Source organism: Colletes latitarsis, chromosome 10, assembly GCF_051014445.1.
Source record: "Colletes latitarsis isolate SP2378_abdomen chromosome 10, iyColLati1, whole genome shotgun sequence".
Classification (NCBI taxonomy): Eukaryota; Metazoa; Arthropoda; class Insecta; order Hymenoptera; family Colletidae; genus Colletes; species Colletes latitarsis.
Window position 1 is genome coordinate 24,188,549 of NC_135143.1, and position 26,144 is coordinate 24,214,692.

General features: G+C 42.4%; 2 protein-coding genes across 5 annotated transcripts in view; both read right to left on the reverse strand.

Annotated features, from left to right (window-relative positions):
• Positions 1–26,094, reverse strand: part of LOC143347146 (uncharacterized) — a 35,904-nt gene extending 9,810 nt beyond the window's left edge. Inside the window, exon 1 of the mRNA XM_076776075.1 lies at positions 25,948–26,094. Coding sequence (XP_076632190.1) covers positions 25,948–26,094 — 147 coding nt within the window. The remainder of the gene's footprint in view (positions 1–25,947) is intronic.
• The window catches only part of Dtn (transmembrane protein 132C dtn), a 114,853-nt gene that overhangs the window by 70,105 nt on the left and 18,604 nt on the right, over positions 1–26,144 (reverse strand). The gene's annotated exons all lie outside the window — the stretch shown is intronic.

Below are 26,144 nucleotides of genomic sequence, written 5' to 3' on the forward strand. Positions count from 1 at the left end.
TGCACATTATCGTCGTTGCACTTGCAAAGATCCCGTTCGGACGCATAATGAATCACTCGTTCCAAGGGGGCGGACGGTCGCCACCCTCTGCCGCGCACATTTTCTCCGCTCCTCGTCTCGTCTTCATCTGGTCTCCCTCGAAAACCGGTAAGGTCGTCTTTCTCCCTCCAATGACTACTCCGACGTAATGGCCGGGAATAGTTTCCAATCGATCGATCGCAACGAGTGCACTTCAGTCGGCGTCGAGCACGGAAAAAGGACACCCCCGCACGCGAACAAATCCATCGGAGCCGCGCAACGCCACCGCGCGGGATATAGGACTCTCGTTCCTTCATTTCGCCGGCATGAATATCGAAAGCCAGTTCGAATACGAGCGGAAGCAATTCCAGTATCCCTCGGGAATAGCCTTGGCATCGCTGCAACCCCCCCGGAACCAATGGCGAGCGTACGCTGAATATGCCCGGGACGCCGGGAAAATAATCAGCCACGTCAAACCTATCGATATCGGACCTTTCGACTTTTCTTCGACTCGGAGAAATTATTCGAATCAGGGGTCCGAGCCGGAGGTCTGAATGTGTCGCGAATTCGTCGTATCCGGCGCATCGGCCGTCGAAGAAAGATGGTGGATTATTTTAACACACTGCACACCGACCAAATAACGACTATCGAACGTATGTGTTCGTTAGAAAGAAAATGTTTGCAACTAGTTTACTACCTTAATTAATCGATAGTTATGATAAATACCTGTAACGAAACATTTTTTTGATAACTAACCCTGGATTCGTCTATGTTAAGTTGACGTGGCTTACCTGAAACAAAAATGGAAGACTCGAGTTAGCGATAAAGAACGATAATATTAGATACGATTAGAGAATGTAGGAACGGTCAATAAATATCTAATATACCGTATCAACCAGAAAACCACATCTGTCCATGACACATATACGATTCGGTCTTCTGTCAAAATGCATAGTTTGTCCGTGCCAAAAAGTGTCCGTTTACCGTAATAGGTAATGTCGCTTTCACGTTCCAGAATCTCTGGACATTTGTACGGGACAACGTCGGTTACACCTTTAGCGTATAGTCGGTGGATATTTTTCCACAAAAAAGGAAGTTGTTTGCCTGCCAAATTTTATTCCGGCCTCGCACACATCGGTCCCTCCACCGAACCGCGCGCAAGTAATACAGGAATATGCTGAAAGTCGAGTTTTCACTCGTGATTTCCCACCCACCGCTGTTTCGCAATGAAAATACACGGCCAGTTTGCGGCGGGGATAAGTTTAACGTGTGCCTGTGGGACACGTGTTGATTTCTACCCGACGATTTACCGATCAATTCAAAAGTGGGTCTATTCGGACCCATACAAAACCGTTTACTTCAGAGTCGAGAAGCTCTGGTTTTCGATAATTAACGATAATAGTAATATCAAATGGCGAAAGCTAGTATCGAAATGCTAAATAGCGGAATTTAGATTATCGGGATCAAAACGGGACCAAAGTTCATCGTTCGTGATAATTAGTCGTAGGAACAATTAAAAGAAAGATCGCGTGCGAAAGAATATTACGAAACGAAACGTTGCTCGCGAAAGGAAGTTTTTTAATTGAAGATATTCAACGAAACAGCGACCACGAGGGGGAGATCGTCAACGTCCGAGGGAAGTTTCAGGTAAGTACAAGTTGTATTCGTCCGGGCATTCGTTACCTTGATTATCATGGCATAAATTACCGAGGCCGCGCAAAAGGTCGAGTCAAGAAATTTTTATCGCGGAATACGTCACTAGGCGCGGAAGTGGCGACTAAAAACGACCGGCTATAAATACAGTGGAACCTCAATTTTATTTGCTTTTTAATAAGAAGACGAGACTGTTCGGTCAAGGAAATATATAGATTGTGGAGCAATCGATTCACCGAGATTGGTCATTTTATACTTAAAACATTTTTCTAATTTTCTGTACATTATACGACATATACTCTGAACACCACTCTAAATTTTGTCGTAATTTATGCTTTTTCCAACACGATGCAAAATTTTCCGCAGAAATTTCTACATTTTATTTAAATGTTATGCTTTAAAAAATACAACCGTAATAAACGAAGTCATTAGTATCGTTAAGAACGTGCGAAAAACAGTATTATACTCATGATATAAAGTCCCAATTATGCAAAAATTGTAATGGAAAACTAGATAGAACGAGTCGAGTTCGCGAAGAAAATTCGAGAGATCGTTTGAACGATATCACGTTCCATAATTAATGTCATAAAATGGACTCTGTATTAAAATAAGAAAACCTGAATAACTCGGATAGAATTTTAGTTAAATTTGAAGGTATGACATTTAATTCGGATAATCTACTGTATCTGTCAAGAAAGTTGTCATTTACCTTTCGCGTTCGAATGAAAAGATATTTTACAATGACATGCTATGTTCGAATAATAGTACGTTTCAATAGCGGAGTGATTGAATGATAGAGCATTCGGGTAATGGGGTTCGTGAAAGGAGAATTCTACCGCACGCGAAGGAAAATCGTGCGTGGAAACCGCGACGAAGCATAGAAATATTTAGTTGGCGGAAGGAACGATCGATCGATCAGTGAACTTGTAGCACAGCCATGGATCGAAACTGAATCGACGACGATGCACGCTGCAACGACTCAGGAATATTTCATTCCGTTTTTTATTCACTTATTTAACGACGTTACGTACCAAATAAAATAAAGCGACGTAGACGGGAAGAATTTTTTACTAAAAATTAGTTGTTATTGGAATTCTGAGGTTTTACGAGAATTCTACCAAGTAAAATTAGATTTTACAGGGTATATGTACATAAGTAAGTATACATAATTTTACCCCATTTTAAATGTTACAATCTCTAATTATTAAAACTAATATAATAGATAAATATACGTTATGCGTCAGCTATTCACGCTCGCGTGATTTTATACGCCTTTCGATAGAATGACTGATATCTATCTATCATTTACGTTACCAAGTTATGATTTTCATACGTCAGGAATGTTAACGTTCACCTGGGTGAAATGAAATACGAATTTTCAACGTCTAAATTTTTCTGTTTATTTTTAAACAAGAGCCACGACAGTGTGCGTCACCAACGTGCTAGAGAATGCATCAGCGCCAGTCAAGGTTGACCAATTCCACACTAATCATTCAATCTTAATCGGTCAATCTCAATCAGCCTCGACCATTCAATCCTAAACGTCTCGTCGGGCTTGACCAATTATTCAACTCTAATCAGTCGGTTGTAAGTGTTTAAGAATACTCGTTGTTAGGAGCCAGCGACGCGAGGTGTAGGTCGCAGCCCCGATGAATGCCCACGAGTTGCAACGCGTAATGCACGTCCGCATAGTGGTTACGTGACCGGGGAACGAAAATAGATGCACCCACCCATTTTCCGTCACGCCAACTTGTGCACGCGGCCGCGAGATAAGCCTCGCGAGCACGTTTTCAGGAACAATAATTCCTTGTTCAGAAATAAAGAAACGCGACGCTGACGGTTCAACAGCCTGAAACGACGATTCGGATCTACGGATTTGTTTCAGTAAAGCAGGAAACGAGCAACCTCTTCTCGTGAAAGGGTTAACATACCCGTGAAACAGCCTGGCGAGACGCGACAGACCCCAATAAATAACAAATGCATACACTTCGCTGTAAAATTTTGCTCGCTTTCGTCAATTTTGAATAATAATAGTTATCATATTATACAGGATGTTCGGCCACCCCTGGGAAAAATTTTAATGGGAGATTCTAGAGGCCAAAATAAGACGAAAATCAAGAATACCAATTTGTCGATTGAGGCTTCGTTAAAAAGTTGTTAACGTTTAAAGTTCCGCCTGTTCTGAATTTTTTTCTCGAAAATGCGCAGGAATTGGGGGGTATGTCTATTCACCAAAAATGATTGTAATTGACCCACGCAACCAAAAATAATTTTTCCAGAACGATTTGAATTTTTTTTTTTTTCGACGAAAAATTTAGGCACCTGATTAGATTTTCGGTAAGGAATTTTTTTCTCGAAAGTGCGTAGGATTTCGAGGGTATGTGTAATAACCAAAAATGATTGTAATTGACCCTTGCAACCGAAAATAATTTTTTCAGAACGATTTGAAATTTTTTAATTTAATTGTTAATAACTTTTTAACGAAGCCTCAGTCAAGAAATTGATATTCTTGATTTTCGTCTTATTTTTCCCAAGAGTGTCAGAACACCTTGTATAGCAATTTTTAAGTAAATTGTAAATAAATGCACAAGTATGTTATAGTTTAACATACCATTCACGATGGAATATAATTTAATTCCTTAATTCAAGTGCTAATTTTTATTCAACAACTAACGGATCTAAAGTCACTCATCCTTTATTAGTCGTTCGAAGCTTTTATTTACGAAGTTGTATAATAAGTTAATTATAAACTTTTACTGCATGACCAGACGATTAATAACGAAAACTACCGTGCGAAACTGGATAAATTAAAAGTAATCAAAGAAACGACTATCGCTCATATTTAGAAAAGAAGTAAACGTATATGTTTAACGAGGGGATAAAAATTATTGCAGCTCGGTTGAGATATTTCACCCCAACGATTGCATTTACCAGACCTTATCCCGTCAGATTTTTACATATGCATGCCGTAGTTCCAAGAACTCGCTCGATGGAAAAGGTAAATATTCTGGATATTTTAATTTAATAAAATTGAATTATTAACGTAATAAAATAAGAATTTTGATACGAACCGAGGAAAAGCATAACTTTCTAAGTGCAAAACTATTGTGCTTCGATACTTGAGAATAAAGTATTCGCGACTAGCAATATTTCATGATTTTGCCAGGAAAAAAATGGCAATCTAAAATGGAAGCGAGTCGATGCACGAAAGCCTGGAATTAGCGGCGTCATATCGACGTATTAACACGTGGAAGAGTTGAAAACTGAACGACCCTCTGGATGAAGCATCGAGAGGATGAAACTCGACTCTGCATTAACGGAATTCAATTAAACGCCTCGTCTCAACTTCTTAATCGAGAAAGACAAGTTTTCTTGAATTGCGTGGCAAACGCGAGGAAACATTTACGAAGTTACGTCCGTACTTTCGCGTTCATTATGTAAAAGTATCGCGTTAGATTGCATTCGACTGTCTTTAATAATTAAAAATCTACCCTGGGTACGTCCAAAGCGACCGTAGTTACTGAAAATTACGAATCTTTAATATTTCTTTCACATGTATATGAAACGTGATCGTGCGCATCTTCGTTTTACTAAAAACGAAAAATAATACTCAAGTTTCAATATTACCAAATAAGTACTGTGTCAATTTAAACTAAAAAAATTCAAGACCAAGCTGTTTGTACCAAACAATCGTTTACAATTTCGCTCAAAACTGCATTTTGCATTTACCTTGTTACTGACAAAATCGATCGCGCGAATAATGAAAGAGAAATTGTTCATTTCGCATCTGGGGACTCATTAGCAGTACACAATTCGAGGCAATCAACGACGAGCGAAATTTTGATTTTGTCCCCCCAGATCAGCGGATCGTGCAAGGTCGTAATTTCCTACGGCAGCCACGTTTCGTTCGGACGAAGGGGGATTAAGCGTTTCCCGATTTTCAAAAGTAAAAGTTTTTCCTGTGGTGTTGCGCGAGAACGCGTGTCGTGGTGCGTAGATGAAACGATCCCCGGAGTTCCCGTGTTTCGCGCAAACCGCTCTGTGCTCGTCTTCAAAGGCTTAGGGGACAAGGCGAGGGTGCACGCGGAGAAATTATGCAATAACTGTGTCTCTACGAAATGCGGGCGGCGTTGGTAATTCTACTTGAACAGTATAATAATGCAAGAGGAGGGCGAGGCTCGTCAAAATAAGCCGAGGGACTAAAAGGGACTTAACCCTCCAGTGCATAATTCATAACACATTAGGGAGTCGGAGACGCGCGCGCGCAATCTCAAGGCACGCCATCGCGTCGTCCAATTAAAATTGACGAATCGACAAAAAATCGAAGAGTCGATTTTAATAGGATTTTCGTTTTTATTTGGATTTCATTTAAAAGATTCGATTATTGAAATTATTTATTTTATTGATACATAAAATAAATACGACTCCAACGAACGAGCAAAAGCGTGAAGCAAAGTCGACAGGAATTATCCGAGCCTCGCCGTAGCCATCGACAAATTAAAACGCGTCAAATGATTTCGTCCTAATTTAAACGTCACGTTTCTATCCCGCGAATGCATCAGGGGCCGTTGAAATTGCAAATTGTAATTTCGTTACTCTTTAAAGCGCGACTTTCCGCCGTTTTCTTTGATCATCCGACGTACATCCAACGCCGGGGAAACGAGATTATCGTTTTACATTGTCCGCCAGGCAGCAGAAAGGGCGAGAAAGAGAGAGTGAGATAGCTCGAAAACTCTTGGAGGAAATTTCTGCCGGGTGTCCGAGAAAGCCTTTCGCTTAACAACGGGATCCGTTTTAATGCCTCGCGGAGAACCAGCGTCGTGAAAATCCAGTCCGATGGGAACGATGCGGGGAAATAGAAGCGACGCGGAAAATACCGGGGGAAAGTCTATCTCGATAAACGAATCAACGTGGCCGCGGAGGGAACGAGAAATCAAGGGGAAAAAGAGACATCGAGTTTCGGTGGCGTTACCCCTTAGCGTCCCCGTACGGTTTGTGTCCGATAATTACGTGGCGTCTTGGGAGGACGGAACCGGAAGGTCGACGGTAGGAAATCAAGCATAGCTTCTGGTGCGGTTCTAAGCGCGATCGATCGATTAGATCGCGTCCGCGACACAAAAGCTCGACGAAGAACCCCGACGGCCGTCGTCGTCTTAGCGTCCTTTGAGCGGGAAAGAGAGTACGGGTCGAATCGAGACGAGTCGGGTCGAGTATCGATTAGGTTGGTGTAGGTGTAGAAGCGAGTCGAAGTCACCGAGATACATACCAAGAGAAAGAGGCGATGGAAGGCGGCGGTGGCGGCGGCTGCGACGCCGTCGAGGATCGATCGTCGCCTCTGGCCCCAGCCGAAACAAATAAAACCGTAACGAACGCTCTCGTGACCGGTTTCCGTCGGACCCTTTTACGCTTTTTTTCACGATAATTGCGCGCCCCGCGTGACGAAACTGTGCCTTCCGTCGTTCCAACATCGGCGCAGGACAGATTTTGATTAAAGAATCGGAGGGTGGTTGACGCGCGGCACCCTCGTTCCGTTCATTCAGGCTCACGAATCGACGCGAATGCGAAAACCTTGGCCACGAACTCCATAAAACGAAACTTGCGTGGAAAGAAATTGGAATCGTATTCTGGGGGCATATAATTTATTTTTTTTTATATCGATGCCAATTACAGAACCGATAGAGAAGTACAAACAACACGAACAGTATAAAAATCAACAATACTGTGGTGTTTTCCCAAGCGATCACCCATCCCGGTACCAACCGCGCCCAACGTTGCTTAACTTACGATGTTCGCGGCACGACCGTTGACCGTTCGAATTTATGGAACGCCTTCAGCGGCAAAACGTTTTCCCCTATTTACGGGGAAGTGTATAATATTCGATACGATCTTCGTTCGTTTCGACGAGAGCGTACGTGTCGCTGAAGTTTAGCCTCGACTTTTTTTCCTTTTTCAAACGCTCTATGTATTGTCGCTCGACAGCGACAAGTGGCAGCTCGATGAAAAATGCAATTGCTGTGGACAGAGCGTTTTTCCGCGAGTTCGAAATCGTCGATAATTTGACGCGGCTCGATTACGAAGTACGCTTCATAATCCCTGGAAAGTCGAGCGCACACGAACACAGGGGATAATGACGACGAGGCGTGCTGGAGGGACGCGTCATCGATCAACTCGGTCGCACGGTGTGCGAAATGCTTATAGACGATGCACAAACGGGCTAGCTAGAGCAAACGGACAGTAGAACGTCGACGATAACTCGGCCGCGGCCGAACTCGTCGCAATGTCGAAGTTTAATTTCAAGAACCAATAAAGTCGGGAGAGAGATAACAATAAGAGGAAGGCGAGCGACAGTTTTAAAACGCTTAAACGGGCGAAATGGCGGAGACGTCGTCGCAGCGTGTTTTGGATGGTTTATTTCCGTTAAAATCGCAAGCTGCGCCATTATTTATTTACCCGTTTCCTTTTTTTTTTTTTATTTTTTTTTCATTAAGAGCCCAAGCGTGTATATTTTGGTACGAATGTACGGCAGAACGAATACATATGGACCGTAACTACGTTAACCCCTCGAGCTGATTCGTCGTACGCGCGTACGTTCCCCTGCAATGCGTTAAAAAAAAAAAAAATAAAAATTATCACCGTACGCGCTACGTTAAATTCGATGCAATACCTCTTTATATCAGTTAAATTTAAAAGCTTTAACGACGCCTAATTGCGACGACGACGCACCGAAATTCCGTTCAAAAAATGTTCCGTTGGTCGAGCAACTCTTTTTTTCATTCGTAAACGCTGTTTTTATTGCTCTCTGTCCGGTATCTATATTTGCATAATATTTATCGTGTTTATTTAGTCGTTAAGGGAAATAGAAGATGGAAAAATATTTCACGCAGGAAGCGTTTCGATGAGTGTCTATTTTTTTAAAAGGTTTTAGATATTTTTTCATAATCAATTATTCGTTTATTCTCTTCAAATATATTGCAGAAAATAATTTGACAATTTCTATCAAAGGCGACTATATATTTTATAATAAAATTGTTATTAACATATCTAAATGCCATTTCAAGTTATGCATGTAAACAGAATCTATGATCTAATGTTATTTGTGTTGATATTGTATTTTTATCTTTTCTAAAATTTTCTAAAACCTTGTCACCAAATCTATAGGATTTCTAATGCGTACTGGTGAAGACTTTCACGATCCAGTTGTATCGAAGTTTATACGGCGATTGTGAAAACTGGGACAAGCTATAGCTCTTTTTCAAGCGACGATACAAAAGATTCATAAAGGAAAAAGTTCACATGCGCTCTTTCAAACCTCTAATAATACAGGCTACTGACCCCTATTAGCATGCCTGTATATTTAAATAAGTAACCAACAGAAATCTGCAAAAATAACAAAGTGAAAGTTATAGTTAAAATTGATCGTTACGTTTTCATTTTCAGTTTTGTTATCTTTTGCAATAAATTTAGTAAATTATAGCTGACTATACAGGAAAAGTAAACATAAAAAATGAAAGTCATCCTAAGCTTACTAGGCAAGGAGAAAATAAATAAATAAGTACAGTGAAAAATTTTGTTCAAGAAGTTCGTTTTCGTATTTTTTTTCGTGAAATCGAAATCGTGCGATTCGAGTACGGTCCAAAGCGAGGGTTAGGGCTGAAAACTAGATTCCCTCGATAGATTCTCCGGCGATATAACCGTCGTATTTGGCGGGACGTCGAATCTCAAAGACCCGTACATCATTTCCAGCAATGCCGTACACTTTATCGTAGTCAGGGTAGTAATAGGAGGGCAGAAACCGTGATCGATCATCGGACAAGAACGCGCGGTTCCAATGGCAGCTTATACGGTCGAACGGTCGTACGTTTTACGGTAAGGTTGGCACATCGGCTTGGCAAATGCTGGGCGATTCAATCGTGTCGCGATCGATGCGATTTCGCGCCGGTCCTATCTCCGTTTCGATTATTTTCGAGCGGAAGCGAGGTAAGTCGGGGCCGTCGACCTCCGATAATCCGATAAACGGTCAGGAGTAGCCCGTTCGCGTAATTGCTCGATCAATTTTCTCGCAGCGCGGAGGCGTGCAGGGCGTGTAACGCGGTTACGCCCCGAGGAAATCGAGAAACGTAATTCTCGAACAGAACCCGAGACCACTCGGGCTCGTTGTTACGGACAGCTCCGACGGCCGTTTCCTTCGACCAATTTGAATACAGATCGACACGCACCGACGTTATTAAGTCGATGCAGGAATTCTCGGCGTTCCAACGACCGGGACCGGAAGCGATCGAACCGAGCTTCGCGTCGAACAATGGCCAGAGCCAACGGTAAGAGGATTCCGGTAGCTGAATCGCGCGCGGAATTTCAAAGAGACTCCCCGGTACACCGCGATTGATATACGTACGTTGCTACTCGTACGAAACAATAAAAAAAAAAAGAACTTGAAACACGAGCAACGATTTATTTCCGTTCGAGCGTTAATCACCCCCCGGTACGACCGTCGGACATTTTCATTACCGCGGCGATAATCGCCGCGTAAGTAGGATACGAAAGTGACGGCAAACGATATTAAACCGACGCAGACGAATGGCTTTTGGATGGCGACCAACGCGAACGCTCACCGATTAGGACAGACCAGATAGGGTGCACTCTCAATTATACCTGCTTTAACAGCCCCCGGGCGAAGGTGGCTCGATTATGATCCATATCCTGTACGCGTCGTTTATAGAGAGATGAATCGAAATCCTCGAATACCTTGGATTCGGACGAAACTTGGTACAACAAGGTTTTCGTGGTCGCTAATTCCGAATCTGAACTTGACAATGCTTAAAAAAAAAGTGGCGAATTCAAAAGGATATCGGAATACATCACCCGAGAGTCATATTCCAATTTTTATGAAACTTAATACACTAATATACATGTTTAACACGTTGACTGCCAGCCTAAAATCCTAAAATTGATTACGAGACCAAAACTTCGATTTTGAACAATTGTAAATTATATAACTTAAAACCTGTCGTAGTACTTAATTTTGTAACTAAAATTTACGAAGCTTATTCATTCAAATTTATTTTTGTTTACATTTCAACTTGAGAATTAATTGTTTTAGTTCCGTGGTTAAAAGTTCTGTCACCCATATATGGATGACATTGCAGTTAAAGTGTTAAGTGATGCTTTCCATCCCTAAACACAATTCCTTAAGTATCTCAAAAACTAACGAAGACAAAAATGTTGAACGCAAGAAATGTATGACTTCTCACGAGTAAGAAGATGGCGTAAATGAAAATATCGCAAAGTCATAGGTGACGCCAACTATTTTACAAAAATAACAATAACGGGAGCCTGTTTAGTAAACTTCAAAGTTGATTTAATTTTTCAGCAACCGACGCTCGTGTTTGGAGAGTGTTTTCGACGGTTATTCTACAACGAAAGCGAGTAAACATTGACTGAAAAAATGAAAAATATTACCAAGGCGAACCTATTATTTTAGTCGCTGTATCCTCACAGCCGTTTTCATACCCATGCGCGAAACCCGTTAAATTATAAGGTGAAGCTATGCTCGCTACTTTGAAAAACGCTACGTTGGCCGGAGTTTGCGGAAGAACGGACGCGCGTGAGAAATTTTATGCACGGGTCTGAGAAGTGCGCTCCAAAACACGGACAGGTTATTTATTTCCGTCGAGTCGACGCGCGCGTAAGTTTCCATAAAAGAGACCGCCGCAATTTTTCGTTATTTTGCTTTACGGCAGCCGGTTTCGGTACGTGGAATGCGTGTTGCTCGCGTGCCGTTGCACGCTTCGCGCGTTTATTCGTGCCGGGCGTGCACGCGCGACATACGTGCATATACGTACATACGTACAGAAACCCCCTTGCGAGTTATGAGCCGATCCGTAGCCAGCGGAGGCCAGCTATTCGGGATAACTGCGGTTTGAACGCAATTTATACTCATCGCGATGTACGTCCAGATCGCCAGCGTGACCTACGGATATTATTCGTCCATAACGCTGCGCCAGCGATAGCGCCAGGTCGACGACGAATCTGCGGTTTCGATGACCGCGGGCTTGCTACAGTCGCGTCGAAAATCGACTCGACGCTCAAGGCCACCTCCCCCATCTGCTGCGAGCTACCAGACTACAGATGGAGCAGGGAGCTGTAGCTACAGTGAGTCGCGAAAACATTACAATCGTACCAAAGATTACAAAATGATTTCAAATGATGTACGTCAATTTTTTGACAATACTTATTAAATTTATGTGCTCGATAAAGTGAAACATTAACACCCCGGTTATTGGGTTCCGTTTACAACGAAACGAAACAATTTCTAACGCGCCCAAACGAATTTGTTACGACTTGGACGACCGCTTAAAGCTATACCGAAACAAACTGGAAACTTCTTCCACGTCGGAGACTCTTTGCTTCCTATTAAACGCAATTAGTTGTTCGGTAAAGCGAACCAACGTTTGGGCTATCGGGAAGCACAGACAGAATAGAGAATGAATCTAACGAAGCTCTATAGAGACGTCGGCGAATAAAAACGCGGAATCCCGGAATCCCGTTTGCCGTCGAGAAGGCGGAGGATACTTGAGTCGACGGTATCTCTACTAATTGCCGCCAAAATTGCGTCTAATTGACGGGCAAACGCTCCATCAGCATTACCGTGGAACCTCGAAAGCAAGCAGTAGCCCTACAGGTTTGTTTCACACAGGGGGAGAATGGAAACAGAGGGACACGATCGCGGTGGATGAAGAAGATGCTGACAACGAGCTAGCATGGGTCCTTGTCAGTTACTGGGAAGCCGAGGATTTCCTTCTGCTGTCTCAGCGAATCGTGCTTCACCAGCACCGACGCGTTACGACTCCCTTTTCTAGGTTCCTCCGGTGCTCTGCGAGCGTTAAGTCACATCTCGTTCGAGTCTTTTTCGGGGTCGCGTACCATCCTCGGCGATCCGTCGAGGTCCGTTATCGCCTTTTCGCTGGCTTGATCGTACGACGACCGTGGTTCCGGGCGCTTTCACGTCCCGCCCACGACGTCGGTAAAAAAGACAATGCCGTGTGAAAGGAAACGTTCCCTCGTTCGACGTGTCCTGTCTGACGTTTCAAGTTCAGGCTGCTCCTTCGCGAGCACACGACCTCCCAGGTTCCTCTGTCGCGATCGTAAGATACGCGTACACGGTCGTTTTATCCACGCGCAGCAATGATTCTTAAGATTGAAGGTCCTGGCTCGACACGTTCAACTTACAGAGTCACGAACACGGTTCGTTTTAAGAATCGTTACTGTATTTTTGCTTCGATTCGCGACGGTGTCCTGGTTCTCCGGAGAAAATCACTGTCCGGGGAAAAGGGTTAAGCCGCTTAGTGTTACGCGACTCGACGGAGAGAGTGAGTAATGTAAATCTTCGGGAACGCCGAGGCTCCCGGGGTCCTAGATTCGTATAATTCAGAGACATCGACCTCGGAAAAAGCGGCACCCGCAAAAACCCCGAGCTCCAAGACCCCGGGGCGAATGTAAATTTCTGTTTTTTCGAGCCTTTCATCCTCCCCCTCTCCTCTCTCAAACACCTAGCCCCCGATCGCCACGACCATCCCCATCGAAAAGTAAACCAATTATAGAGGCGAGACGCGGTCGTTTTATTTCTCGTCGTCGTCGCTTCGCTTCGCTTTCTCTCCTCTTTTACCCGTCGGTGATTCGTGGCGCAAAATCAATACCGGATCCGCAATTTATTCGCTCTAACACGAACGCAACAGATGCGATCCAACGGCCGCGAAAGAAGCGGAACGGTTTTAACGGAAACATTTTGTCCGGCACGGAAACATACACACCCGGTGTTTCGAAAACTGGCGACAGAACTTCGGTACAGTATATAATTCGACTTGGGATCGAAGTTCCGCGGACGTACGTACGGTCGGAAATGCTACGCTTCCAAGTTGACGGACTTGCTTTTTATTTGTACCGGGAGTTTCTCTCACTCTCGATCCTTTGCTCTCCACTGTTTCGTACTTTATCACGCGAACATGGGGTGATTGTACAACTACCGGTGAAAACTTTTCCGAATTCGGATCCATTAGATCTTTCGCCGGACGCTGTTAGACAATTTCAACGACATCCACCGTATACAGCGGTTACGACACGACGAACGTCTTAAAATCGTATCAACGTTTCGCAATATTTTCTTGGGAAAATATGAACGAAGAATCGAAAGCCATGTTTAATTTTCAAGCAATCATCGGGGTAATATTTAAACCATCGTAGACTGGAGGACGGCGACGGTGCCACGCAAGACGTATACGTCGTAGGATCGACGGGGAAATAAAATTATCCGGCTATTGTGCCACGACGATGCTCCGGGTAGGAGAATAACGCGGAATCGTATCGCAATGACGGAGAGATAATGCAAGGAAATACGAGCGCATTCGTAACAAAAGTTACCCTTCTTATCGTCTTTACGCGCGCCATTAACGTCTTCGTGTATCGCGAGAGTACGTTTCGGTAAGTATTTTTGGAACAGCAACGCGTCCCATTACTCGCGGAAATTCTTGGCAAAGTAATTTAATGTCGACAAGTCGGGTCTACGCGGCGCAATCTTAATCAATTTCACAGACACGATTCGCGACTCGCGAAACGAAGGAACGTAGAATCCACTTGTCTCGTCCGTTCGAGGCTGGGCTTTATCGAGAGAGCAAAACGAACCGCCGGTCCCGACCCTTTGCGACCGGGGATACGGACGAAGCCATGATTTAATTCGTAAACTACGGAAATTCTCAAAGAGATACGCGACCAACCCTTCTGTCGCGAAGTGGTTCGAAACCTTGACACGGAACGCGCGATTTAATATACGTGGGCGGAGTGTCCTCGTTAATACGAGCTTCTGTATCCACCATTCTCTGCGGGATATCGCCGGAGAGCAGGAACGAGCTCGCGTTATGAAAGGCGCCGGAAAAGTTATACACGCCTTCGAAATGCACCGCGATCCTTTGTTGCTGGTAACGTTTGCGTCTCTAGAGGTGACACACATTTCTGCCTCTGCAATCCGCGGCACCGATTTAATATAAAAGATTAATGTAACGCGCTCCGCCGCGATCTAACTCCCCCCCCCCCACATGTAACAAGCATAAACGCAGAGAGCAGCAGATCTTAACGAGGTCTTGTCGAGGTCTGATTTAATTTTCAGGACACGGAGGCATTCGACTGATAATGTCCGCTCCGTTGACGACGGGAATTGCAACCGGTGCAAAGTTCGCCGCTTGTTTCTTAAAAAAATGGAATGCTACCGCCTCCTTGAATAATTAGACGAAACGGCGCACGCGAAACGTTTTATCTCGATCGAACTTCAAAGGTATCCAACCTTTTTGCTTTCCGTCCCGCGAGAAGGGGAAGTAATAGAATCGAGGAAAATGTCGAGAAATTCTTTTTACGGGAAAAAAACTCGTCGCGAGACCCTCTGATCGCGCTTTAACTATTAAAAACATTTATGTTTAACGTTGCACGTTTCGTTTCACGAATACGTGACGTGTGTCAGTGGCACCGATTGTAATTAGCGTCGAATGTGTTTACGAACGTACGGTTAGAGAAAAGGAGAATTTCTATGTATTTTGAAAGTTATAGGACGAGAGGATTGAATATTCCTTTTAGGATTTCAGTAATTATCGCTGCACCGAACATATTGCTCGTTTTCGTGCAAATGCAACAATAACTAACACTCAGAGACCAAAAGTTTTTGTTTTCTGAATGCAACTGGTTACCTTTGAAATATGAAACGTGGTGTTTACCATTAAAGGACCGGACCATTTTGATGCGTACCAAAAATATCGCATTTTTTTGGATTACATTTCTAAGCGGCTAAAATACATTTTTGCGTAAAAGTTTTTCAATGAAACCACAGACATGTATGTACGGCATATATAATTTTTCTTTAGAAGCAGACAGCGGTCGAGAGTGTACGTTATTTTTAACGGATAAAGTGCTGAAATAAAATTTTAAAAATGAAATATTCCTCTCTGCGTATTTACACCGCAAATGTTGTAATTAAGATATTGAAAATATTATTTTATTTACAAAATTACATATTATCTTCGATTAAAGTAAAATTTAAGTTTCGTCTCGGAAAGTAGTGTGACGTAATCGAAAATTCGCTAGAGTAATATTTCGTATGTACCAATCTAATTATCCAATAATTAGCACTACATCATTATTACTAACCCGCGGTATCGATTTTCTACGCGTATGAATTATTAAGCTTTTCGTTACTCCAATAACGCCAGCTCGTTATATAATTGACCCCATCAAATTATTGCTTATTACTACATCACTTAATCTGCCATATTTCCTTTTGACGACACTCGACTCTGCGAGAGGATAGATTTATCGGTGTCGAAAAGTAGACGTAGATTGCCAGTAAAGTTTCGGGATACAATGGAACCTTCGTTATTCGAATAATTTACGGAGAAACGTTGAAAAGTTTGCAGAACGAAAAGAAAGGATGTGCCACTAATTATTTTGCGTCCAAAGAACCTGCATTTTTTCCACGTGGAATCCAGCTTTTCACCAGAAAAATGGTGGGAAATTATAAAAGTCGGTGAAGAATACTTTAATTTTAAAAAATGTTGCAAGTGCGATATTTAAATAAATATCTATTGGCGCTATTGCATCGTACAAAAATTGTGTATTTAAACTTTTTTAGCATTTTTGCCTTACGTTATTTACCTAATTCGCATTAAAATTACCTTCGTAGTCTTAATACCAACAGAAAGAGAAGAGCAAGAAGAAAGAGAACAAAATGAAAGAACAAACAAAAAATTTGGGAAATGAGCGTAAGAAAACCAGAACATTCAAACTACGAGAATGAAACTTGGAAACCATTTGGGTGGTTTGTTTAGAAAGCAACAAAGAAAACAGAATTCAGTGCTGTAGTTGTGAAAAATGGGCACACAAAGCTTGTACTTGATCCCTGAATGTGCGGATAACTATGTATACGATCGCTATAAATTGCATTGAAACTGTTTAGAGTTACTGATGAATGGTGGAATATTGTTTGAAGAAATCACAGTTGTACATTTACAGAATTTATATATAAAGTAAGACGTACTCGCTAAGCTGCCAGAACCAGACAGAGCCGATAGGTCGACCACGTGTATAGCACCTTTCAACAAAACCTAGATGGCAGAATATGATGCCTATATTGTATAGTAACGTAGACGTCGCGATTGTTACTATAGTGGAATTTCCATATTCCAACTTGTTCTGAACTTATACTATGTTCGGCACTAGGGGACACCTAATGATCCGTTCAAATTCTCTACCAAAGTTTAACCAAAGTTTCAGTTAACTATTATAACAGTATTACTTATTCTGTTGCTTTAAACTGGTTTCTAATATTGTTAAATTATAAATAAAACAGCACAGAAGGCATAAGATATATTTTTTTAAAGCTTTAAGTGTCCGGTATTAGGGTAACTCCCCCTACTAATGGGGCTAAATAAAAATAAAAAAAACCATATCGTACGAACGGGTACGAAGTCACAGATCACTACGAAGCATCGTACATCGTGACGAGAAGGAATTGCATCGTCGAGAGCGCAGTACGTTGACAAAAGACGAACGACTTGGGAATTATTCTGATTGCCGTCTTCCCGGCAGACCTTTCTCGAAACGAACGAGACTTTCGTAGGCCAGTGACCGGTGGGGCGCGCTTTATTCATAAGGGTGTCTCGTTACTCCTGTTGGTCGCATCTAAATGCGCTAGGCGGTGTTTCGCCTTTGCATTCAAAGCGAGAGCCAAGTCGGAAGAGTGTTTACATGTGGCCTCCGCGTACGGCGGTTAAGTGGACCACGCGAGTGACCGGTCCTAACGAGGCCTCGTTGCGGCTTGATCTAATTTTCGAGACGCGCCGGCATTCGGTGAAAAGCTAACGGGCGAAACCGTATGTGGAGGACGTCGTTGGAGCCCGGCAAAGGGTAAAGGGTTCGACCAAAGGGCGCCACGGGAAGGTCGAGAAAGGGGGGCTTCGCTCTGGCTCCGGTCGGATCAGCGCAATTTAAGAGCCGCAGTCAACGCTCGTGCAGCACAAACTTAATCCGTCCGATGCACGGAATGCGGAATGACGGGAGCGGACGACTGTCCCTTCACTGTGTATATCCATCTCGAGAAATGGAGTTTCTTCAGTCGAGCGCCCCGGTCGGAATACCGAGAACGGATTTCGCCCGACGAATATTTGTTTTTCCGGCCTGAATGTTGAACACTCCGCGGTGAATGAAGTATTCATAACGAAAAGGACCGTGTACATACCCCGAGAGAAGGAGGAACGTTCCCTTGGCAAGAAAAAGTTAATTGGACGGGGCTGAAAGACACTGGGCCCCCCCTTGCATCCCTCGTATCGCCTTTCGGGACCAGGCATTAATTCCACGAGGAACCCCCGCGGTACCAGTCAACTTTAAATTAAGCCCGGACGAAGTTTCGAAGAATCGATATGCCCGGCAAATTCGTTTCAAACTACGGTAATGATTTTTAAGATGAACGTCGCTCCGGGGTTGGCGGGTGTTTATCTTTCGTACAGCGGAGATATTTACACGCAGCGATATCGTCGACCGAAAGAAAGCTAGAGCGATAGCGAACGAGAAAAATGGCACTGACTCTTAATCGAATCGTCGTCAACATCCTCGTATCGTTTTTTAAATCTCGTCTTTCAAACTTCCCTGGCTCCAAAGGGGATCACCCCACTTGGGAGAAGGGATAGAAACGTTCAACTTACGAATCACGTCTGGTGTTCGTTGCTCGATGTTTATAAACAAATTTAAGAGATTAACCGATTCATCGAAAACATGTTTTTGCAGTCGAGATCGAGCACAATCTACGTGTACAATTTTAAGAGTCATTACTCGCAGTTCCTAAGAGCAACAACGAAGATTTACGACTCGTCGGCAAACGTCGACGCGCGGTTGGATCCTAGTCTAGACGTGAATTATGAATCGAATGGAGACGAGAAAATAGACGGTGCCGGAGACAGATTCTCGGGTTGATATTGGACAGATGTCGCGTTGAATGTGCAAATGCACGAGCGAACGCGTCGCAGAAACTGGAACGAGTGAATCAAGAACGGTGACGACACACTGACGCGCGAGCCGCCGTAAACCAACACACTCAACAACGTGCACACACTCAACGTGTGCACTATAATACGTGCACGACGGCGTGCAATCCCGCCGGAGATTCAAAGAAGCAATTACCCAAAGCATAAAACGACACACGAGTAATCACGGAAATCGTTTGTCGCGGCTCGTTCCGCGAAAAATCTTCAACGATCCTCGGTGAATCCAAGAACCGTGGCAACTGATCGGTCGCGAAAAAAAAAGCCTGGCGATCGTCCGGCGGACCACAATGTGTCGTAAAATTACCGTCTCCGATGAGATTAATTTCACTCGCGGTCCTTTTCATTAATTCCGCGACGGAAATTCATTTTGTCGCCGATAATTCTCGTTCGCCGCTAGATGCACTTTCGTCTCTACTTATTCGGTGGTCTCGATTTCCCTGTTCCATCGATTATCGAGCTTTGCACCCGTGAGACTGGGAAATTAAAGGATCCGCGGGACTTTTGAATCCGCGACGGTTCCGTTCAACCGTGTCGTTCAATTAGCGAATAACCAGAATGCTAACTGGCTTTGGCACGGTACTTTGTGCACCGTTGCATATGAAACGTCGTTTATCTGATGTTTGAACTTTGCCGTGCGATAGCGTACGGCATAGTAACGCGTAACGATATCTGTTCGTCGATCGTTATACAGCATGTTACCGGAGAAACGAGTTCCTTACGGCGCATATGCTCCCGGTAGTCGGCAGAGTTTCTTGATCTGTTATTTAATCCTCTCGGCTCAGAATCTTTTTCCCTTCGGTTATACAGGATGTGTCACGCAATCGGGACGGATTACATATCTCGGATTTAATAAAAGAAATAAGAAAAAAAGAAAGAAAGAAAAATAGAAGGAAAATATCACTTTTTTCGTAAGTGCAACGATGCATTTAAAAAATGCAAATGCACTGTGGAATCGAATATATTCTCTACTCGCGTCGATCCTTCGGAACATTTTATGTAAAAAAAACATCAGAATACAGTGTATTTACTTAGATACATGTACCTATACTTTAAAAATTTCAACATCTAATGAAATACAAAATGAATATAATGTACCATCATATACCGTATTGTTTGATATGTTTAATAATATGGCAAGACCAATATTGTTTCTTTCATTTTTTGAGGATGTCGAGGGAATTTTGTTTGTTCAAAAAATTGTACGATCTAACTAATGATGCATTGCAATGCCGTTGCATTTCAAAGTAACAAAAACAGTAATTAGAAAGATCAAAGAACTTCAAATATAATATTTACGAAAGATTCGATCACGTTCAATTAATATTCGAGTGCATTTGAAAGTACTGCTTTTTATTTTTGCCAAAGTACATGCAGAGGGGGTTTCCCCCACTTCACAGAGGTTCAAGTATACTTACGATATACTTGATCCCATTTCTACTTTACGTGGAATGTTTTTAACATATTTGAATTTTAAACTCGATATCAAGAAAATGTAACTCGTATCCCTTTGATTCTATGTGCCCCTTATGCGAGCATAATAATTTCAGTGCAACGCTTACGTAATTTTTAAGTAGCAATGTATATTCAAAATAAGAATAAACAAAAGAAATTGAACACGTTTTGGCACACAATTTCAGATTTTGTGCAAACTGAGATATTTTCAGAAATGTAATGTGTAACGGATATTTAAACTGAGGCGATAAATCCGGTTTTCAACCCCTCTTTCTTCTTTAGCTACTGACTCTTTCTATGTTCGAGGCGTCGGCAAACTACAATCAAATTCGAAAAACGATTCTCCTATTCCATAAGGGTTCCTGACTAGAGTAGTAACATTTATCGAGTTTTCACTGTAGTTACCAAAAATAATTAGACGACATATGAAAAACGGTGCCCTGGTACCCAGTTACCGACATAAGGGTTAAATAAATATGTAAATAAAATCAGAATTGCCCTTAATTCTTCGTTTGTGGTTTTATCGGTTCGTGTCTCTAGTTCTAGAATCTCGTCCCTCCCGTACACGTTCCCTTCGCTGCTCTATGCTACTCTGCCACTCCACCCCCGCTTTGCCAGACTCCATATATAACCGCGTACGTGCACATGCACGCACGCCTGGTATGCACACGGTCGTGCACTAGATTCGTGGCTTCCGTGTTTCCAAGATTCCGGCACTGTTTATGCGCAGTACGCGCTGGAACGATCGGAATATTCCCAACCGATATTCGGCCGAGATTACAATAGAAAACGCTACAAAAGGGTGAAGTTAAAGAACGCCGGAGGCGTCAAGTGAGCCCAGAGCGAAATTGAAATACCGTTCTCTTCTCCGTTCGTGTTTTTCTTTATCCTTCGGTCGGCACGCGCTACCCGACAGCCTGTTCCAATTAATAAATTCTCGAGTTCGACGGCGAGGATAGTAAAGTATCGATTTCAACGCGTGAGCGCCCCCACCTCCGCGCTACTACGACCCTGTCTCGTAACTTCTCTCTCGCGCAATCGTTTAACCCTTTGTACTCGGCTGTCCCTTCGAACTGGAATGTAACTTTCGAGAAGACACGAAGAGACTACCGATGATTACGCGAGACAAAAATTTGCAAAGGCAAAATTTTTATGTACAGGGTGTTCGGCCACTCCTGGGAAAAATTTTAATGGGGGATTCTAGAGGCTAAAATAAAATGAAAATCAAGAATACCAATTTGTTGATGGAGGCTTCGTTAAAAAGTTATAGAAACATTTCCGGTCACACGGTGTATTTTCGGTGAAGAATTTTTTTCTCGAAAATGGGTAGGATTTCGAGGTTATGCGTATTCACCAAAAATGATTGTAATTGACTCGTGCGACCGAAAATAATTTTTCCAAAACGATTTGAAATTGTTTAATTTTGTCGACAAATTTCAGACCTTCTCGAATTTTTTTCTAGAAAATGGATAGGATTTCGGGGGTATGTCTATTCACCAAAAATGATTGTAATCGCCCCTCGCAACCGAAAATAATTTTTTTTAAACGATTTGAAATTTTTTAATTTCGCTGAAAAATTTTCCGGCCAGTATGGAACTTTAAATGTTAATAACTTTTTAACGAAGCCTCCATCAACAAATTGGTATTCTTGATTTTCGTCTTATTTTGGCCTCTAGAATCCCCTATTAAAATTTTTCCCAGGGGTGGCCGAACACCCTGTATATATTTCCTTGAAGTACTTTGTAAGAGGAAATAACGCTTCTATGCGAAGTTCTCTGTCTAAATTCAAATAGAAAAACTCTAGGCGAGAGACGATAAACGAATTACACGTTAAAACAGTATAAAGTTTGATTTTTCTTCACGGATAAATTCTATAAGATTGTAAGGCAAACGTCGTTAAAATAAAATAATTGATTCGAACGCTATACCATCGGATTTAAAGCGACTTGTTTTTCTATTGTTTCATAAGGAAAAGTCTCCAAGAGCGGAACTGTTTAAAAGGGCAAAGCCGTCGGACGGTTAAAACGCAATAAAAGCACGACCCCGTGGTTTATCCTCGCGCAATCCGACCCGGAAATTAATGGACCACCGAGGGCTTTTCCCGGCGGCGAAAACTTTCGGCGGCCAGATCGCTGAACAGGAAACGAACGCGTGTTTCCAAAAACACAACTCCGGCAGAAGTCATTAACGCGACTCCGGCCGAAGTTGCAAGGCAGAGAGACCCCTGTTGTGCAACGCTCGCCGGGACTTTTCAAACTTCGTCCATAAATCGTTAGCCCAGAAATTCGCGGAGGGATATGTTACGAGCTTCCTCGTAATTTTGGGACGAACAACGCGATCTCTGGCCCTCGAAGTCCAACAAACGCGACCGGAAACCGATTGAATTTCCGATCGATGGGGCCGAAAACTCGACGCGCAGCGGTTTCAAACGCCCCGAAACATGATAAAAAAAAAAAAATCACTTCTCTCACTCTTTGCAATCTCCTTTATTATCGAGCATTGAAGTTAAAACATCAATGCACCGGGGTCTCTTTTGGTGGACGCTGGATGCCGTGAAAAAAGCGTGCGAAAAAAGACTGTACAAAAAAAGCGTTCACGAATAGGGGAATCAACAAACACGGATACGTTGTATGGTATATCGAAGAAAAGATAAATTCGACGTTTCCTGCCAAGTAATCAGTCTGCATTTGAAACTGTATAAAAGTTAATCGTGTAAAAAAGTGCCGAGTAAAAAGAAACCTAAATGTATACAGAGTGTTTGGCCACCCCTGGGAAAAATTTTAATGGGAGATTCTAGAGGTCAAAATACGACGAAAATCAAGGATACTAATTTGTTGATTGAGGCTTCGTTAAAAAATTATAAAAACATTTCCGGTCACACAGTGTATTTTCGGTGAAGAAATTTTTTTTCGAAAATGGGTAGGATTTCGAGGGTATGTGTATTCACCAAAAATGATTGTAATTGACTCCCGCGACCGAAAATAATTTTTTTAGAACAATTTGAAAAAATTTTTTTTCACCGAAAAATGTCATACCTACTCGAATTTTTTTCTCGGCAGTGGATAGGATTTCGAGGATATGGCTATTCACCAAAAATGATTGTAATTGATCCCCGCAACCGAAAATAATTTTTCCAGAATGATTTGAAATTTTTTAATTTAATTTTTTAATAACTTTTTAACGAAGCCTCAATCAACAAATTGATATTCTTGATTTTCGTCGCATTTTGGTCTCTAGAATCTCGCATTAAAATTTTTCCCAAGGGTGGCCGAACATCCTATATAAAGAATTGTACTTATCTATAAATACAATAGAATGTCGATAATCCGAACGACCGATTATCGGAACGCGAAATAAAACATGAGAGTATAAGGAGCTCTATAATAACACAGTTGTATAACGAATTAAAGATATTTTACAATTTAAGTACCATTTCCTGAAGAAGGAAGAATTATTATATTTCAACCTGATGGGGACTCTAAACACACTGCGAACAACGTACAGAATTAACTTAAAACAAATTTTATCTAATACCATTCTTCTAACCTCTCTCCTCTTTCTGTGCCAGAGGACACACGCGTCTCGCTGAACAAATGAAATTAAATAAAGAAATTTTTGCTGGGTAAACCTCGGAAACTCGTCGACTCGCGAAATCCGTGTTCCCGGTTTTCCACTGCGTAAAAGCGATTCGCGGCAGCCCGACATTATGCATGCCGTAAGTTCGGAACGATTCGACGCGCAACAACGCGGCTTTGCGCGCTTCAACAAATGATACCGCGCGTAACACCATTTCTGGCAACGCAGCCCTCCTATGCACGTTCGCCGTATGAAAGTTTAATACGGTCCAATGCATTAAAGGAACGAGCCACAGAGTTTTCCGCGAAACTATGATAACGACCCGCCGTCGGCGAACGTTTTATCATACATCGAGTTTAACCTAAGTACTTCTCGAACTCGAATACCCCGACGTTCGGTTACGCTATTCCAATGAACCTTTTCCCCGAGCATATTAAAAAAGTTTCTACCTTGGAATCCGTTTTCAATCGAGATCCCTTCTTCTTTTCGATTCGATGTATCCGCTAATTAAAAAATTCCGCGGCGCATCGAACTTTCGGATCGTCAACCCTTTACAGCCCACCGGTTTCGACCGACTATGCCCCCCCCCCCTCTCGTCGTGAACTATGCCCAAGACGAAACGCCTCCTTTTCGCTGGAAAAACGAATCACGCGAAACTTTACCCTCGAAAATTTCAATTTTCACGCGGTTTGCTCGCCGACCTTTGTCGAGCTTTCTCACGATGGCTCGCAAAACGACGTCGCGAACCTTTTACAATATAATCGTGTGATCGTGGAGGAGCTCTCGCGGGAGACTCGTTCTGAGACAAGAGGAAGAGAGAAATCTAGAGAAAAGGACAGAGACGAAAAGCATGCGAAAAGAGAAGAAAAGTGGAGGTCTGAGTGGACTGCCGTCGGCACTCGCGATGCTATAGTGGCACTCGCTTCCACCCCGTTCGCGAGCCGGCGGTCTCGTCTCGAGTGTCCCGTGGAACTCTGACACAGACGACGACGACCTGCCGCCATTACAGCCTCGCCCCTCGTGCCCTCTTATCACCGGTATTCTCGCTGTCACTTTGAGACGCCCGCCAGAAACCTTTGACGCGATCGCTAATAAAACGTCTCCGAGAGAAGAATAATTCCAATGCCTCATTCCGACGCGTTGCGCTTCTTTGTTTCGACACGCCGGACCTAACGAGGTTTCCGCGATAACGACGATCGTGTCGCAAGACGGAGAACAAGGCTCTTGTAAAATTGATGTCGTTATACCCTGCAACGACGACCCCTCAAAGGAGCACAATTTGTAAATCAAGTAATACGCGGTAGAGCCTCGTTTCATGATTGAACATCGAGATCAGATTTATACGTCGCCTCGACTGTGCCACTATTTCCCTATAAGACATAGTCTTTTAATTGTCTACATAGAGATTTTGAATTTCTTAGTTTTTCTCAAAGGTAGTGTTTTCCTAGTAGATTCGAATAATATTGCATTTTGCTAATTCAAAATGTAAATTACAGTTAGTGAATGCTTGACCTATGCTCTCCTATTAAATTTTTTGATAGTTTACAACTTTAATTGATTTTAAAATTGATAAATCTGATTCTGGTAAGAATTCAATAAGCAGTATGGAAGCTTATGATTCTCTTTTTTTATTTCCTGTAAATTGTAAACTGGGTAAATACCCTTTAACAGAAATTTGTTGTTATGGTCTATTAAAACATTTTTTATGTTTAAGTAATCAACTAGTATGTTCGCATAGACTAAACCTTTGGTATTATACAGTATTAGACAGAATGAGTCTATAATTTATAGCAGGTTTTGTATGGTTTTATTATGGATGATGAAAGGAAGGTGTTTACCTTAGGATTTTCCTTAGTTTCGGTGTTAGTATGCTTATTCTTATGGTTGGGAGTATGTGTTTCAGGAGGGGATGCTTGGTCTTGTATCTGATTAGTGTATCGATGTTTTTCTATAATCTTCTATGGTATTTAATGCACAAAACCTATTGGATGTCTTTATTTGTAGAGATATATACTTTATGTTTGATCATTGTGTGGAATTGGAGCTTTCTTCTGCTGATTATAGATTTTTATTTTCATTCTTGAAGGACTCCACTCTTCTGACGATCTCTTAATTGTATAAATCTTCATCTTGCATTATATTTGTTGTTGGTAATAAGTGCGTTTTCATTACTCACTAGGCTTTCCATACTACATCTGTGAAGATCCAAGGAATGTTCCTGCAAAGTCGATGCCTTCATCTGGCTTTTCATGGCCGCGTGTAGGTCAGGCGGCCACTTTACACTTTGTCTGATATTTTTGTTCAATGTTGTTTTAATATCCATATTTTTTCATCCTTGAGCTTCTTTAGAGTCCAAGTGAATTCTCTTCTGGG